Raw genomic sequence first — 18,648 nt, 5'->3', positions numbered from 1 at the left:
TCATTGCCCATGTCAACGTTGCACTCAAGGGCTTGAGTCACATCTCTGCAGACGCAGCAAGATCTGAAATCGCTGCAACCCTCAAAAACGCTAAGTTGCCACCCAGCAACATCAGCAAAGACAAACGTTTTGAATTATCTCAATTAAAAAAGAGAGATGATATTGTCGTCCTCTCAGCCGACAAGGGCAATGCCACTGTCATCATGGACAAAACAGAATATAACAACAAAATTCAAGAACTACTCAACAATGGCAGCTGTACAAAAATAAAAAGAGATCCCACCAACAGCCTGGTTACCAAAACGAACAAAATCATCTCTGATTCAACAGCATTAATTGATCAGACCAAACAGTTCTCGTTGAAACCCTCTGCTGCCAGACCACCAAGATTATATGGCCTTCTAAAGATACACAAAGAAGATACACCCCTTCGTCCCATCGTCTCTACTATCAACTCCCCCACCTATAAACTGGCACGTTTTCTTGCTGATATACTGCGACCTTTCACTGGAAAAACCACCTCTGCGGTACAAAATTCTACTCACCTGGTATCGACAATCAAAGACATTTCCCTGTCCCCAGACGACCTGCTTGTCAGTTTTGATGTGGTGTCCTTGTTCACCAAAGTCCCGGTAACTGACACCATCGCGATCATTGAAGACCTGGTTCATCAAGGACTGCACACTGATGTACCCCCCTGGTGAGACATTGCTTAACCAACACATACTTCACCTGGAATGGAACTTTCTACAAACAAACTGAGGGCACCCCAATGGGCTCCCCCCTATCTCCGGTTGTAGCCAACGTATTCATGGAAAAATTTGAAACTGACACCATCCAGACTGCCACTCTACGCCCGACCTTACGGAAGAGGTACGTGGATGACACCTTTGTCATCTGGCCACATGGCCAGCCTGCTCTAGACCAATTCCGCGACCACATCAATTCCATACATCCAGCCATCAGATTTACCATGGAGGTCGAAAAAGATGTCAAACTACCCTTTTTGGATGTCTTAATTAAAAGGAGACATGATGGTTCAATGAGCCACTGTCTACAGGAAAGCTACCCATACAGATGCTTACTTGAAACTGGATTCCCACCACCATCCATCCCAGAAGAACTCCCTCATCAAGACTCTATACCATAGAGCCCAATGCATTTCCGACCAGGAACACATTACCAGTGAACTCAAGCACGTACACCAGGCTCTCAGGGCTAATGGTTACTCCGACTACACAATCCGCAAAGCCATCACTCCAGTCATGAAGAAGGATCCTCTTGTGGAGCCACTCAAAACCATCACCTAACCCTATATTGCAGGGGTCACTAAAACGATCTCCAAAATCCTGAATAAACACAAGATCCAGGTCCGATTCAACACAGTACATAAAATCCGTGATCTAGTTCCATTGGTAAAAGATGCTGTTCCAGACATACAGTACCCGGGCGTTTACAAAATAAAGTGCCTCTGTGGTAGTAGCTACATTGGAGAAACCAAACGACATAACTCGGACCGCATCCGCGAACATAAAGCAGACTTGAAACACGGTAGAACGAACTCCTCTGCCGTGGCAGATCACTGTTATAATTCAGTGGGCTCACATGACATTGACTTCTCCAAGACGGAGGTTCTTTGCAAACCAACCGGCTACCATGAGAGATTCGTTCATGAGGCCATTCATATATATAAGCACAGAGACAATTTCAACCGAGAAGATGGATTCTGGCTTAGTAACCATTGGAAAGATGTTTTAAACCATTTCCGTTCTTAATTGTATTTTACGATGACCTTCAGACCGCAGCTCTTTCGCTGGCATTGACTCTTAATACCTCTCACACCACGGTTAATGGTATGGTTTACAACATGGAGTATAACAGCACCTGGCAGCTGTCTCTCTCCCCCTCCTCTGTTCCGACCATGGATGAACTCGTCTGTCTGAATGGGAACCGTAGCTATCCGTGTTGCTAAAGTTGAGGGTAAGAATCCACCCATTTTTTCGCCATATAGCACTGTGATATATAACGACTTATTGTTGGTAGCTTAGCTGATTGGAGAATATAGAGTTTATTGCTAACATTGAGGCAATTTATATTTTAGTTTTTTTTTATTGGTTCACTATATAGTATTCATTATATATTGTATTGTATACCCAGTTACTGTGAATAGCTCAGATGTGTAGGCCTTGACTTCAACATAGCCATTTCTGTGACCAGTCACAAGCTAATCACTCAGTTATTTCAATGCTAAATTTGCCTAGTTATTCCAATGCTAAATTCTCCTGTCTGATTTGTACTAGGTGCCTCGGTGAATGTATATGCTCTGACTTTAACATAGCTATTTCTGTGACCAGTTACAAGCTAATAACTCAGCTATTTCAATGCTAAATTATATGCTAATTCCTTTGTCAAGGGGTGCCTCTGCGGATGTGTATACTTTAACTTAGCTATTTCAATGCTAAATTGTATGCTAATTCCTTTGTCAAGGGGTGCCTTTGCGGATGTGTATGCTTTAACTTTAACATAGCCTTTTCTGTGACCAGTCACAAGCTAATCACTCAGCCATTTTAATGCTAAATTATATGCTAATTCCTTTGTCAAGGCGCTTTGTTTCTTCTCACACAGCTTAAAGGTCGTGATCTCAGTGTGGCTTTCTAACTCCAGCGCTGTCCTCCAGACAGTCTCGTCCCTTCACCTGATGAAGGCCGCTTGTGTTGTGGCTGAAACGTCGTGAGAATATTATTGTGTTATTTTATTTTATCAATTTATTATTTTATTCTCATTCTACGTGACTTTACCGAAAGAACCAAAGAAGATTACTAGGCAGTATTGAGTTTTTTGGGCAGCGTTGAGTGTATGGGCAGTGTTGAGTCTATGGGTTAGTGTTTAGTCTATGGGCAATGTTGAGTCTATGGGCAGTGTTGAGTCTATGGTGCAGTGTTGAGTCTCTGGACAGCGTTGAGTCTATGGGCAGGGTACAGTCTATAGGGCAGCATTGGGTCTATGGGTAGTGCTACGTCTATGGGCAGTGTGCTTATGACCAGCTTGGGTTTGACAGCAGAGGTCTCACTCCGAATCAACCGAGCGGCATTGTGTTTTCATCGGCTGCATAATGCTGCTATATGGAAGCTACCTGGTCTGCCACTTTGCAAGAAGCTTTGGGTCTTCTCGGCCACATCCATGCCCTCCCTTCTCTTTGCTTGTGAGCTGTGGAGCCCTCTAAAGAAAGTAAGAACATCTGTGCCGGTTTGAAACATTTAGGCTGGCCCTGCCTAAGATCCATCCCGGGTTTAACTTGCAAGCTGGATCACAGTGTGAGGAGCTCACAGATTCTTGAAAGATCTTGACACAGTACCCATCATAGTGAGCTCCTAGTGGATGGGTGGGTGGGTGAGTGTATGGGAGGGTGAGTGTGAGCGATCTGGACACAGCCCCCATCACTAGTGAGCTCCAAGTGGGTGGGTGAATGGGTAGGTGGGTCATGTAGCCCAAGTCCAGCCACTGCACGCCCAAGCAGCTTCTGTTTGACTGGATAGAAGGGGCTAAACGGAGCGTGACAAAGGCTGGAAAAGGGATGGACTGGTGGGTGAGTGGGTGGGTGGGTGAGTATGTGGGAGGGTGACCAACAACTGAGTGTAGAGGAGTGATGCTCACAACAACGAGTGGAGCGCCGGGTGGATAAAACTCAAAGTTGGCATAGTGAGGAGCATGGTTGGTGCATGTTTTGGCTGGCCACTGAACAAACACGGTGGTCACCGCATCGCGCGGCGATTTCAGATGCAGCCGTCTGGAACGCTCTTCTTTCAGATATTAGGAAGCCACTGGGAGCTATGATGCCACTTTAAAATCATATAGATTGACAAACTAATTTCTTTAGAACGCCTTCTTGTGTTTAGTTTGTTGTCCTTCCCCCCCGTACCTCCGATCAGCACCGTTGGCTACGTACGGAGCGAAAGAAGTTCTACATACAAACATATGTAGTGACATTTCCTGTCACGGCCAGGGGAATAAAGGGGAAGCCCCGGTCTTCGGCTCAGCATCGTGGGTCAGCAGCATGTGTGCTGGCTGACCCGATCAATGGTTAACCCGCACTCGCATAGCGATAGGGTAGCCACACTTTACTATAGAACCCGAGGCAGTTAGAGTTACCACATTAGGAAAGTTGTTTAATAAAAGTGTTGCCTCCACCATAGTGTGCGTGTGCCTCTGTACATCACACCACACATACATTATCTGAACAACCGGTCCTGGGTCTGCCCTTGGTCGACTCAGCCTCAAATGAGAACCTGGTGCAGTGTGTAGCAAGTGGGAAGACAATGGCGGCCACCCACTCGCTCGAGTGCCACAGTGATGGCCTTCATATGCACTGCTAGCTAACAGCACTTGCCCCAACAGTTTATCGAGGCAATACGGGGATCTTTGCCTCTGGGTGCATGTGTGTATATAGGCACTGCTGCTACTCGCTACGAACAGAACTTGCCCCGAGAGCGTGTTAAGGCTCATGGGGGATCTTTGTCTTTGTGTGCGTGAGTGCGTACGGGTGTGTATGCGTGTGTATGCATGGAGTGATGTGGTACAAGAGGACGTGGAGCTGAGTGGACTTGCCGATGACTGGTACCAGCGGTGTCAAGATCGGCCTCTGTGGAGGAGGCTCGTGAAGGACGCTACTGGGCAGTTGGAGGTAGTCGCCCTCCAACAACAACGGAGGGCGGAGGAGCGACGCTCACAACAACGAGCGGAGCGCCGGGTGGCTAAAGCACAGCAGGTTGGCACAGTAGGGGGCACAGGTGGTGCATCAGCCAGTCATCTCAGTCAGTCGACCCGTGGCACCTGGGTCTGCCCCGTGACCTCCTGCCAGCGGGCGTTCGACACTCCACGTGGCCTCAAGGTGCACATGGCCTGGCACAAGCGTCGTGGTGACGTCACCGCCACTTAGTGGCGAATGGCGGTTGTTGTTGTTGTATGCATGTGCGTGTGTATGCATGTGCGTGTGTGCATGCGTGTGTGTGTGCGTTCCTGTATGTATGCGTTTGTGCATGTGCGCATTTGTGTGTGTGTGTCTGCGTGTGTGTATGCATGCGTGTGTGTATATGCGTGTGTGTGCGCGCATGTGTACGTGTGCGTGCACGCATGTGTGTGTGCGTGCGCTTGTGTGTGTGCAGGTGTTGGTACCTCGGCTGGCATGCGCATGAGCAGGGTGGCTGCGATGGGCGCCTGCGCCTGACAGTAGCCGACCTCCGGGCAGAGCACGGAGAATGCTTGGAGCACCCGGGCCAGATCCCTCTGCCTGATGGTGTGGGGTGGTAGTAGGAGTGGTTGGGACACACACACAGCACGGTTTTGCTACGTGCGGTGTGAAAGAAGTTCAACATATATACATACGTATATGTAGTGGGTTATACGGAGGCACACACTTGAACTCAGGGGCAACACGTTTATTACACGGCCCCAACAAGGCTACTACTTACATATAGGTGATAACTACACGGTTAACTAGACCACAACGGGGTAACTACATAACCGGGTTAGTCAGTAACACACTGCCTGACCCACGTTGCCAAGCATAAAGACCAAAGACCGAGGATCGAAGAGACGTAGCACCAAAGGGTTCCATTCCAACGGACAGCCGCGATTGCTCTCGGGATCTCCTTTTTATGCTCCCAAGCGTGGCCTCGCACCGCCTTCGGCCATGCCCCCTTCTGGATCTCACCAGAAGGTTCTCGACTGAGCATCACGTGTCCCTCAAGCCACCCTTTGGGCTATACACTACACACCACATTACTATACACTACATAGAACACTACTACACTATACACTACACTATATGCTAAACTACAGTACTATACACTACACTAAACGCTTTACTACTATACTATAAACTACACACTACTATACACCACACTACTAAATACTACACTAGTCAATATACTTTGCTACACTACTAGACACTGCACTATACTAGAGTACTATACACTACACTATACGACTAAACTATACACTACACACTACACTACTATACAGTACCTACATACATGCACAAATGACTACACTACTCTATACACTATACTACTATACATTACACTACTACGCTGTACAATATTACACACTACACTACAATCCACTACACACTACACTACTCAACTATACTGTGCTACACTACTATACACGACGATACACTACACCACTATACTACATTGAGACAACTCTCCCCCGTGGAAACTCGTTTCTTTACAACTGCTTGTTGCTGTGTTTAGTTTGTTGTCCTTCCCACGCACCTCCAATTGTCACGGTTGGCGATGTACAGTGCAAAAGAAGTTAAATGTACGTACAGACTAATATACATGACACTACTCTATACTACACTAAACACTGCACTACTATACACTGCACTATATACTATACAACAGTACTACACAATACACGATACACTATACTACACACAACACTGAATACACTACAGTCCTATACACTAAACACGACACTACTATACACTACACACTATACGACGATACACTAAACACGACACTACTAAGCACTAAACTACTTTATTCTACTACTATGAAGTTCTTTACACTACACGACTATACACTACACAGGACACTACTATATATTGCACTACTACACAAAAGATCCTGGTGAGGATTATTCAACATTGCCTTGCCAGGCACGCTGCAAAAATACTATATTATCTGTCCGTCTGCTACAGCAGAGGTGTAGGGAATTCCAGCAAGACCTACATCTCTGCTTCATTGACCTGGTTAAGGCCTATGATACCATCAGTAGGCCTGGGCTCTGGGTTGTTCTTCGTGCTTTTGGAGTCCCTGACCCTCTGCTCACGACCATTAAGGACCTTCATGATGGTGAGCAGGTCCGGGTAAAACTACGTGGCCGGGAGTCAGAGCCATTCCCTGTACACCTTGGGGTGCGGCAGGGATGTCCTCTGGCTCCCACATTATTTAACATCTATTTCGACCACATAGTTCGTGAAGCCTTCAATAGCTGTACCGGGGCAATCTCCATTTGGTACATATACAATAGGAGGCTAATTTATGCCCGGGTGCGGTCAAAGGATGGCTCCCTATTGCTCAACCACGTTATGTATGCCGATGATTTGGTAATAGCTACTCATTCAGAGGAGGAGTTGGAGACACTGCTACTGAGACTGGAGCGTGCCACTAAGAGATGGGGCCTTACCATCAGCCCCACCAAAACTAAGCACATGCTTGGGTATTTTGTACCATCGGACACTCCACCCCCAGAACTCCAAATCGGTGATGGGGCAGTTGTGGAGAGAGTGGAGAGTTTCTCATACCTGGGCAGTGTGCTTATAACCGGCTCCAGTTTAACAGCAGAGGTCTCACTCCGAATCAGTCGAGCGGCAATATCTTTTCATCGGTTGCGTAATGCTGTGTGGAAGCTACCTGGTCTGTCGCTCCGCAATTAAGCTTCAGGTCTTCTCAGCCACGGTCATTCCCTCCCTTCTCTACGCTTGCGAAACGTGGACCCCCCTAATGGAACATCTTCGCCGGTTAGAAACATTAAGGCTAGCCTGCTTACGATCCACCCTGGGTTTAACCAGGCTGGATTGTGTGAGGAGCTCACAAATCCTTGAAAGATCTGAGCAAAGTTCCATCGGTGAGCTCCTCCGGCAGGCAAGGCTGCGTTGGCTGGGTTATGTAGCCCGCATGCCCAGCCACCGCATGCCGAAACAGCTTTTGTTCGGCCGGATCGAGGGGACTAAACGGGCGCGGCACGGGCAAGAGAAGAAATGAAGTGATGTGGTACAGGAGGACGTGGAGCTGAGTGGACTTGCCGATGACTGGTACCAGCGGTGTCAAGATTGGCCTCTATGGAGGAGGCTCGTGAAGGACGCTACTGGGCAGTTGGAGGCAGTCGCCCTCCAACAACAACGGAGGGCGGAGGAGCGACGCTCACAACGAGCGGAGCGCCGGGTGGCTAAAGCACAGCAGGTTGGCACAGTAGGGGGCACAGGTGGTGCATCAGCCAGTCATCTCAGTCATCTTAGTCAGTCGACCCGTGGCACTTGAGTCTGCCTCGTGACCTCCTGCCAGCGGGCGTTCGACACTTCACGTGGCCTCAAGGTGCACATGGCCTGGCACAAGCGTCGTGGTGACGTCACCGCCACTTAGTAGCGAATGGCGGTTGTTGTTGTTGTGTGTACCCATGTCCACCCATGGTGGTGAACATCTCGTGCGAGGGGAACTGCCGGTGGACATCTCTCTCGATTGCCTCCACCCAACGTGGGTCGCCCGGCGCAGATGCAAGCTCCTGCGGAGACACCAAGGATAGAGTCGACAGCTCAGTGGAGGACAGAGTGGACAGCTGAGTGGAGGACTGAGTGGACAGCTGAGTGGACAGCTGAGTGGACAGCTGAGTGGAGGACTGAGTGAACAGCCCAGTGGATAGCTGAGTGAACAGCCCAGTGGATAGCTGAGTGAAGGACTAAGTTGACACCATCACTCCCCATGATATAAACAGACACAAACATACAAGAACAATAATCGCTGTTTGCCACTAAGTGGCGGTGACATCACTATGGCGCTTGTGCCAGGCCATGTGCATTTTAAGGCCACGTGAAGTGTTGATTGCCTGCTGGCAGGAGATCACGGGACAGTCCCAGGTGCCATTAGTTGACTGACTGAGATGACTGGCTGATGCACCACTTGTGCCCACTACTGTGCCAATTTGCTATACTTTAGCCGCTCGCCACTCAGCTTGTCATTGGGAGCATTGCTCCTCTGCCAGCATCACGCCCGGCCACCTTTGTTTCCCTAGTGGCAATGTTTACACATCGCACCAGGTAATTTTTTGAGTCTGAGTCGACCTAGGGGAGGCCCAGGACCGGTTCAGATACTCATCACTGGTTTTGGCCGTGAGTGGGAATCGAACTCGAGATGCCGGGTTCGTAGTGCAGCACGCTAACCGCTACACGCACACAGGTACGTACACACAGACGCGCGCATGCTCACGTCACCTGGAACTTTCCCGGATTCCGTTGCATGCGAGTCCTGGCTCCCGTCACAAAGAGCCAAACACGCGCCCGCAGAGAGTTGGGCACTCCCAGTCTGCAGAGTTCACGAACCTGTACAGACACAGAGACGAAGATCCCCCATGTGGCCTCAACAGTCCTGTTCGGGCAAGGGCTGTTTAGTACGCACACATTTTGTGGGTGGACTCTCCAACACACAACCGGTTAGTTCTCAACTAGTAACGAATTGGCACGTTTTGCTGACGTGACAAACCTTACTAATCGGCTGTGTCGGGTGGTGGCGGGTTTAAGAACAGAACATTTATATTTACGCGATCTAACCTACTAAAAAAACCCCTCTATAATGGATAATATGGGTCGCGAAAGCCTACATGTTAAACTGCTGTTAATAGTGAGTAGCAGCGAATATGTACACACTTACACACACGCAGAAGACAAAGATCTCCCGTTCAGCCTTAAGAGACTGTTGGGGCAAGTGCTGTTCATAGCACATAGCAAGCACCTATGTACACACTGACACACGCTCACACACACAGAGACAAAGATCCTCCATGTAGCCTCAACAGACCTGCTGGGGCAAGTGCTGTTCATGGCAAGTAGCGTCTATGTACACATAAACACATAAATATTCCCCGTGTAGCCTTAATAGACTGTTGGGGCAAGTTCTGTAAGTAGCAAGTAGCAGCACCTATGTACAAACTCACACACGTACAAAGGTCCCCAGTTTAGCCTCAACAGTGCTGTAGAGGCAAGTCCTGTTAGCGAGCAGCACATATAAAGGCCGGCACTGTGGCACACGAGGGGGTGGGTTGCCAGCATCACGCCTGGCCGCCTATGTTTCTCTAGTGGGGGTGTTTACTAAACAATGCACCAGGTATTCATCTGAGGCTGAGTCGACCTTGGGAAGGCCCAAGAATGGTGCAGATAATTGTCACTGGTGTTGGCCGTGAGCAGGAATCGAACTCGGGTTCGTAGCATGGCGCGCTAACTGCTACACTACCGCTCCCCACATACCTATACACCGACTCACCCACGCACTTATCCTTTCACTCAATTACCCACTCACTCATCCATTCACTCATAGACTCACTCACTCACTCATGCATTTACTCACACAGGCTCCCACCCAGTAATCCACTTACCAACTTACTCACTCACCCATTCATTCACTCACTCACCCACTCACCCAATCATTCACCCACTCACTAACTTACCCACCCACCCACACACTCACCCACTGAATCGTCTACTCACCGACTCAAGTATTCACTCATCATCAGCCCACCTCTCCTCTCTCTGACACACCCACTCACTCACCCACTCATTCATCCACTCGCTTACTCACCCACCCACTCACACACCTACTCACTCACCCACTCACCAACCCACCCACCCACCAAACCATTCACTCATCATCAGCTCATCTCTCCTCTCTCCCCCACTCACTCACTCGCTTACTCACCCACCCACTCACCCCCCCACTCACTCACCCACCCACTCACCCACCCACTCACCCACCCACCCAGCCAACCACTCACCCACCCACCCACTCACACACCCACTCACTCACTCACCCACTCACCCACTCACCCACTCGCCCACCCACCCACTCGCTCACTCACCCACGCACTCGCCCACCCACACACACACCCGCCCACCCACTCACCCACCCACCCACTCACACACCCACCCACTCACCCACCCACTCACCCACTCACCCACCCACCCACTCACCCACTCGCTCACTCACCCACGCACTCACCCACCCACTCACCCACCCGCTCACTCACTCACCCACCCACACACACACCCGCCCCTTCAGGCTGTGCTTCACCCTCACCTTGCCAGGGCGAGCGCCCATCCAGCCGTCCCAGTCGGAGAGGACTCTGAGCCACTGAACTTCCCTCTCCCTCACCAACTCCACCGGAACCTCCTCCACCTCCTCCTCCTGCTGCTGCCTGCATTTCACTCGCAGGTCATAATCATCGTTTAAATAATCTCGACTTGTTTCTTTAGAACTGTTTAGTTTGGTTTGGCTGTGTACGGTGCCAAAGAAGTTCAACGTATACACACTATTATACACTACACACTATTATACACTACTACACTATACACTACGCTACTATACATTTCTACACAATACACTACACTACTATACACTATATACTACACTACAAAACACTACACATTACTATACACTACACACTATTATACACCACTATACACTACACACTATTATACACTACTATACACGACACATTACTATACACAACTACACTATACACTACTATACAATACACTGTATACTACACTATGACACACTACACTACTGCACACTACTATAAATTACACTACTACACACTACACTTCGATACACTACTATACACTATACTATACACTACACTACTATATACTCCTACTAGCGGTAAGTACCCGGCGTTGCCTGGGCGAAAAAAAAGACAGACACACACATCGACCTACACACACAGACATTGACCCACACAAAGACATCGACTTTAGATACACACACATGGAGTTACACACACACTCGTAATGGTTCGATAGAGGCACTTACACTCGTGTGGAGGCAACACTATTTATTTAACACAACTGCAACACACCCTACACATAAGGTGGGGACCACCGTCCTACTCTCACTAACACTCGGTACTACTTGGCGTGGCCAAGCCAGGAGGCTACTGCTTGGCCACGATGACTGGAGGCTTCTCTCTTCAGAGTCTTCATACGACGGCTTCATCCCAGGCACCAACAGCCCAGCTCTGTGAGCTGAGCCCGCTTATAAGCCTCTCCAGTGTGACCGGCCACACCCTGACCACACCCCCCTTCTCAAACCCACGAGAAGGCTCCACTCCCTGACCACGTGACCCCCAGGATCCCCCAGGGCCCCCGGCCCCCTCTTGGATCCGGTCACGTGTCCAGCCGGGGTCACTCAGAGTGCCACGGCCTGACACAACCCCCGTGGCACCCATCAACAGCCTCCATACCGAACAGGCAGTGATATCACGCATATAGACCCAACATGACAGTGACGTCATGTGTATACAGACCCGATACAGTAGTGATGTCATATGTCACTACACATGCACCTACACACACACACAAAGAAATGGACTTACACACTCACATGGAGCCACACACACATGGACTGACACACACAGACACATCGACTCACACACACATCGACTTACAGACACATCCACTCACACATGTACTTAGACAGACATAAATATTAAAAAAGTACTATTTAAATTGTTAAATCTTAGTTGTTTACGCACACACAAAACACGCACACACATTGACAAACACACACACATCGACTGACACACACATGGACTCACACACACAGACACGTCGACTCACACACACAGATATCGACGCAAGCACACACAATTATTTAAAATTGAAGTAACCTAATTGTTAAATATTAGTTGTGTACACACACACACCACACACACACATTGACTAACACACACAACGACTGACACACAGAGATATCAACTCATGCACACACACATAGAGCCGCACATACATCGACTGATACGCACACACTCACACGGACGTAGACACACAGCCATGGTGGTAGACACGCACATGGACTCGCACGCACACAAGGAGTTATACACAATTAAAAATATATTAATATCGACCAAGTAAATTTTGAAATCTTAGTTGTCCGCACGCAAACATTATGAATGTAATATTTGCAAGGTGATTCTTTAAAATTACGGTTTCTGTCAACGTTAGTTGACACAATAATAAGAATATTATTAATGACCAAGGTATTGAAAGAAGCTTGATTTGAAGCTTTCGTGACTGCAGGAATCCACACTCTTTGGTTATGTCGGTAAAGTCATGTGACTTTACCAAAAGAACCAAAGAGTATTGAAAGAATGTTAGTTGTGAGCACACGTGAGTTTAGTTAACTAAGCAAGGAAGAGAAAAATTAGTTGTTTGCACACAAACAGTATGAATGTAATATTATCAAGGTGGTTATCAAAATAAGTTTTCTATAAAGGTGAGTTGACAAATAATACATATAATAATGACAAAGTGATTATTAAAAGATTAGTTGTGAGCAGGAAAACAAAAACAGTAGTCTGCACACAAACATAGTTAATGTAATATCATAAAGGTGATTATAAAAAAAAACTGTGTTTCTAGCAAGGTAAGGTTAGGGAAAGAAGCAAGGAAATGGTACGTAACATTGCCGTGGTGAGGCCTAGTCCCGTGCAGAGCCCCCGACCTCGCCGAGAGTGTGCAGCCGGCCGAGGTGTCATCTTGGCAGGCTGGGGGCTGGGCCGCCCCCCCCGGCCACGCTACAATAATACTACGTAAGCGCTATAATCATATCTGGGGGCTCTATAGTAGTAACAGGACGTATTGGAGTGGGGTGGGGAGAAGAGGACATCACACTGTGAACAAACAACCTCACACTGTGAACAAACAACCTTGCATGTTTAGCGCGAATGAAAATTTGTGCCGATCGTGTGTGGGTTGCTAGGGGCTAACCGTGATGAGCGTTGCGCGCATGCGCAGTTTGCTGCATTGTCCCGCCCCGAGCGGTGAAGGGAAATAAGCAAATAATAGTGAAAATAAATTAATAAACATCGAGAAATCGCTAAAAAGCGCGATTTAAACTAATTTCAAAGTGACGGACAGGAAAAGAAAATAGCGCTTGCCCACCGCGGAGCTTACGGCGTGGTACCTGGATATTTTATTTTACATAAACCCCACCGATTGAGAGCCAAATCCCTCGCAAGCGCGCATGCGTAGACAGACGGACGGACGGACAGAAAATGAATTTTATAGGTAAGACTAGCGGTAAGTACCTGGCGTTGCCCGGGCAAAAAAGGCAGACACACACATGGACTTACACACAGACATCGACCCACACACATAGAAACACATGAACTTACACGCACACACACATATGGACTCACACACACAGACATCGGCTTTAGACACGCACATGTAGTTACATACACAAATCGACTGACACACAAATAGAGTTACACACCCATATCGACTCACAGATACATATGTAGTGTTGTAAAGACGAGCAGACTTCTTAGGAGGCACACTCTGCTTATTGTATTAATTCTTCATACAATGCTTAACACACACAGAGGGATATACGGTCCCCTCACCCGATACCCTAGGGAGGTACAGCCTCCGGACTTGGCGGGGCTCACACGTCTACCGCTAACCTAGCCTAGAGTCCTCCGGCTAGGACCTAGGGGAGGCTATCTGACCCACCGCTGGCCCGGTGGGTCCTGACCACTGGGTATGCCGAGCCTTAGCCCTTAGAAGGGCTGGGAGGCTGGTCCAGGGTCCTGGCTAGGCTTCAGCCCAGTCTTCTGTCTTCGTGCAGGGAGAGAACTCCCCGAGGTCTGTTGGGTCACCCGTCTTATACTCCTTCGTGGCCAGGTAGAACCAATCATACATTCCCAAGTGGAACCGTCTGATTGGTTCGTACCAAACCCTGGCTACGATCCGTTTCACCTGGACTGACCCCAACCGTTGTACCCAGAGGTAATGCCGCACTGCCCTGGTGGCAATGCAGGTTACGCAACAGTGCGTAGTTAACACCTCTACACATACATAGACTGAACAACAACTGCCATTTGGCACTAAGTGGCGGTGACGTCACCACAACGCTTGTGCCAGGCTATGTGCACCTTGAGGTCACGTGAAGTGTCAAACGCCCGCTGGCAGGAGGTGACGGGGCAGACCTAGATGGCACAGGTCGACTGACTGAGATGACTGGCTGATGCACAACCTGTGCCCCCTACTGTGGCAACTTGCTGTGCTTTAGCCACCTGGCGCTCCGCTCGTTGTTGTGAGCGTCGCTCCTCTACCCTCCGTTGTTGTTGGAGGGCGACTGCCTCCAACTGCCCAGTAGCGTGCTTCAGGAGCCTCCTCCACAGAGGCCGATCTTGACATGGCTGGTACCAGCCATCGGCAAGTCCACACAGCTCCACGTCCTCCTGTACCACATCACTCCATCTCTTCTGTAGCCCGTGCCGCACCCGTTTAGCCCCCTCAATCCGGCCGAACAAAAGCTGCTTAGGGATGCAGTGGCTGGGCATGCGGGCTACATGACTCAGGCAACGCAGCCTTGCCTGCCAGAGGAGCTCACCGATGGGACTTTGTCCACATCTTTCAAGGATTTGTGAGCTCATCACACATTGTAGCCTGGTTAAACCCAGGATGGATCGTAGGCAGGCCATCCTAAATGTATTTAACCAGCGAAGATGTTGGCGAAGACCTGAAGCTTCATGCGGAGTGATTGACCAGGTAACTTCCACACAGCGTCACGCAACTGATGAAAAGATCATTTGGCTCGACTGATTCGGAGTGAGATCTCTGCTGTTAAACCGGAGCTGGTCATTAGCTGCCAAGGTATGGCAATCTCTCCACTCTCTCCACAACTGCCCCATCACCAATTGGGAGTTGTGGGGGTGGAGTGTCCGATCGTACAAAATACCCAGGGAGGTGCTTAGTTTTGGTGGGGCTGATGGTAAGGCCCCACCTCTTGGTGGCAAGCTCCAGGTTCAGCAGCAGCACCTCGAACTCCTCCTCCAAGTGAGCAGCAATTAGCAGATTATCAGCATACATAACGTGGTTGAGTAATAGGGAGCCATCCCTTGACCGCACCCGGGCATCGATCAGCCTCCCATTGTATCTGTACCAGATGGTAATTCCTCTGAACTACGTAGTAAAAATATATGTAAAATAATGTGGGAGCCAGACATCCCTGTTGCACCCAAAGGTGTAAAGGGAATGGCTCTAACTCACGGCCACGTAGTTTGACGCGGGGCCGCTCACCATCATCAAGGTCCTTAAGGATCGTGAGCTGAGGGTCAGGGACTCTGAAAGCACGAACAACCCAGAGGCCAGGCCTACTGATGGTATCATAGGCCTTGACCAGGTCAACAAAGCACACACAGACTAAGACACACACAGGGACCAACAGACACGCAAAGAAATGGACTTACACTAACATGGAGCCACGCACACACAGCGACTAACACACACACACATATCGATTCACACGCACAAACACATCGACTTACATATGGACTCACACACATAGACATCTACTTGAGATACACAAACATGGAGTTACACACATATCGACGTACACACACACATAGACTCACACACACATACATAAACTGACACACATATTGCCGTACACACACATACGCATATGGATTCCCATACACAGATAAAGACACATGGAGTTACACACACATGTGGACTAACAGACACACACATGGACTTACATACAGACGCATGGACCTACACACACACACATATGGACTCAAACACACACATCGACTCACACACACACACATCGACGTGCACAGCAATCCCCGATGATGGCACAGCTATCAGCATCGCAGTACTACGTATCAGTAAATTGCGGGACGTGAGCAATCGAAATAATAGAAATGCATAGAAGAAATAATCTGAAATAAGTGTACATTAAATAGCAGCAGTACGCACAGGTAAGTTGAGAAGCAGGCTACAGTCTAGATTATAGACCGGCAGTACGCCGACTCAATGACATAAGCATTGCTACAGTGGACATAAAAAGCTGGCAATACGGGAAGCAGCTGAAAAAGCATAATACATTCGACATGAAAGGCTGTCAGTACAGTGAGCTCGACCGAACGCGCATCACTTGGCAGGGTCCGTCTCCCCCCACCCAATTGGCGTGAGTTGGTACGGCCGGTGTCGCGCAATAAAGAAATAATTATATCAAAATGTCACAAAATTGCTCATTTTACTAATGTAAAGGTGACGGACGTGAAAAGGGAATAGCCTATTCCCACCGCGTGGCTTAGGGCGTGTTGGCTGGCAAAACAAATTCTGCCTATACCCCACCGTTCGAGAGCCAAATCCCTCGCAAGGGCGCGCGGAGATTTTTATATAAAAGAAGAATAATAATAATAAAATAATATGCACGACACTACTGCACACGGCACGACTAAACACTACATTATATACTACTATATACTACACTACACAGCACGACTAAACACTATCCACTACAATACACTACAACACACTACACTTACGATACACTACACTAATACACACTGCACTACTATACACTACACTACTATAAAATACACTACTACATTGAAAACTCATCTCTTTAGAACTGCTTCTTGTTGTTATTCTTAGTTTTTTCGGTAAAGTCACGTTGAAGGGAAACAACAAAATAATAAAATATATAAAACAATAAAAAAATTCTCACGACGTTTCGACCATAACTCAAACGGTCGTCTTCAGGTGTGTTGGTTTGCATAAATGTATTTTTAAACGACGCATTTATTTATTTAAAAAAAACGTTAGCGCCATGCACAACGATTTGGCAGTTTATTTAGGACTAGTCCATCTATATTCTGAAAAGAGGAGGGGGGAGACGAAATTTTTTATAATGTATGCTGTCTGAAAGCCACTGTAAGCGTGAACAATCAATTAAGACCTGAAATAGTTTATCAAATCTTTCCAATGATTGCTAAGATAGAATCCATCTTCTCGGTTGAAATTGTCTCTGTGCTTGTATATGTGGATAGCCTCATGAACGAATCTCTCATAGTAGCCAGATGGCTTACAAAGAACCTCTGTCTTGGAAAAGTCAATGGCATGTGAGCCTACTGAATTAGAACAATGATCTGCCACGGCCGAGGTGTTGGTCCTACCGTGTTTAAGGTCTGCTTTGTGTTCACGAATTCGGTCCGAGACATGGCGTTTGGTTTCTCCAATGTAACTACTACCACAGAGGCAACTTAGTTTGTAGACACCAGGGTATTGTATGTCCGGAATCACATCTTTTACAGACGGAACCAGATCACGGATTTTATGTAATGTGTTGAAACGGACCTGGATCTTGTGTTTATTCAAGATTTTGGAGATCTTTTTTGTGATCCCCGCAATGTAGGGTAAAGTGATGGTTTTGAAAGGCTCCTCAAGAGGGTTCTTCTTCATGGTTTGAGTGATAGCTTTGCGGATTGTATAGTCGGAGTAACCATTAGCCCTAAGAGCTTGGTGTACGTGCTTGAGTTCACTGCTTATGTGTTCCTGGTCGGATATGCATTGGGCTCTATGATACAGAGTCTTGATGAGAGAATTCTTCTGTGATGGATGGTGGTGGGAATCCGGTTTCAGATAAGCATCCGTATGGGTAGCTTTCCTGTAGACAGAGTGGCTCATTGAACCATCAGGTCTCTTTTTAATTAGGACATCCAAAAAAGGTATCTTGCCATCTATTTCGACTTCCATGGTAAATCTGATGGCTGGGTGTATGGAATTGATGTGGTGGAAGAATTGGTCTAGAGCAGGCCGGCCATGTGGCCAGATGACAAAAGTGTCATCCACGTACCTCTTCCATAAGGTTGGGCGCAGAGTGGCAGTCTGGATGGCGTCAGTCTCAAATTTCTTCATGAAAATGTTAGCTATAACTGGAGAAAGGGGGGAGCCCATTGGGGTGCCCTCAGTTTGTTTGTAGAAAGTTCCATTCCAAGTGAAGTATGTATTGGTTAAACAGTGTCTCACCAGGGGGGGTACCTCAGTGTTTAGTCCTTGATGAACCAAGTCTTCAA

General features: G+C 48.1%; 1 protein-coding gene across 1 annotated transcript in view; it reads right to left on the bottom strand.

The window, feature by feature from the left end:
- LOC116957732 (TBC1 domain family member 10A-like) overlaps positions 1–18,648 on the bottom strand; it is a 35,526-nt gene that overhangs the window by 12,540 nt on the left and 4,338 nt on the right. The window contains exons 2-5 of the mRNA XM_032980057.2: positions 10,851–10,968; positions 8,996–9,103; positions 8,183–8,289; positions 5,173–5,287 (exon numbers count right to left, since the gene is read on the bottom strand). Of these exons, the coding sequence (XP_032835948.2) occupies positions 5,173–5,287; positions 8,183–8,289; positions 8,996–9,103; positions 10,851–10,968 (448 nt within the window). The remainder of the gene's footprint in view (positions 1–5,172; positions 5,288–8,182; positions 8,290–8,995; positions 9,104–10,850; positions 10,969–18,648) is intronic.

Source organism: Petromyzon marinus (assembly GCF_048934315.1).
Source record: "Petromyzon marinus isolate PM22_M1 ecotype Great Lakes invasive population chromosome 84 unlocalized genomic scaffold, UKy_Petmar_22M1.pri1.0 chr84_unloc.3, whole genome shotgun sequence".
Classification (NCBI taxonomy): domain Eukaryota; kingdom Metazoa; phylum Chordata; class Hyperoartia; order Petromyzontiformes; family Petromyzontidae; genus Petromyzon; species Petromyzon marinus.
The sequence above is the reverse complement of the archived record's forward strand: the minus strand, read 5'-3'. Positions and strand labels throughout refer to the sequence as shown.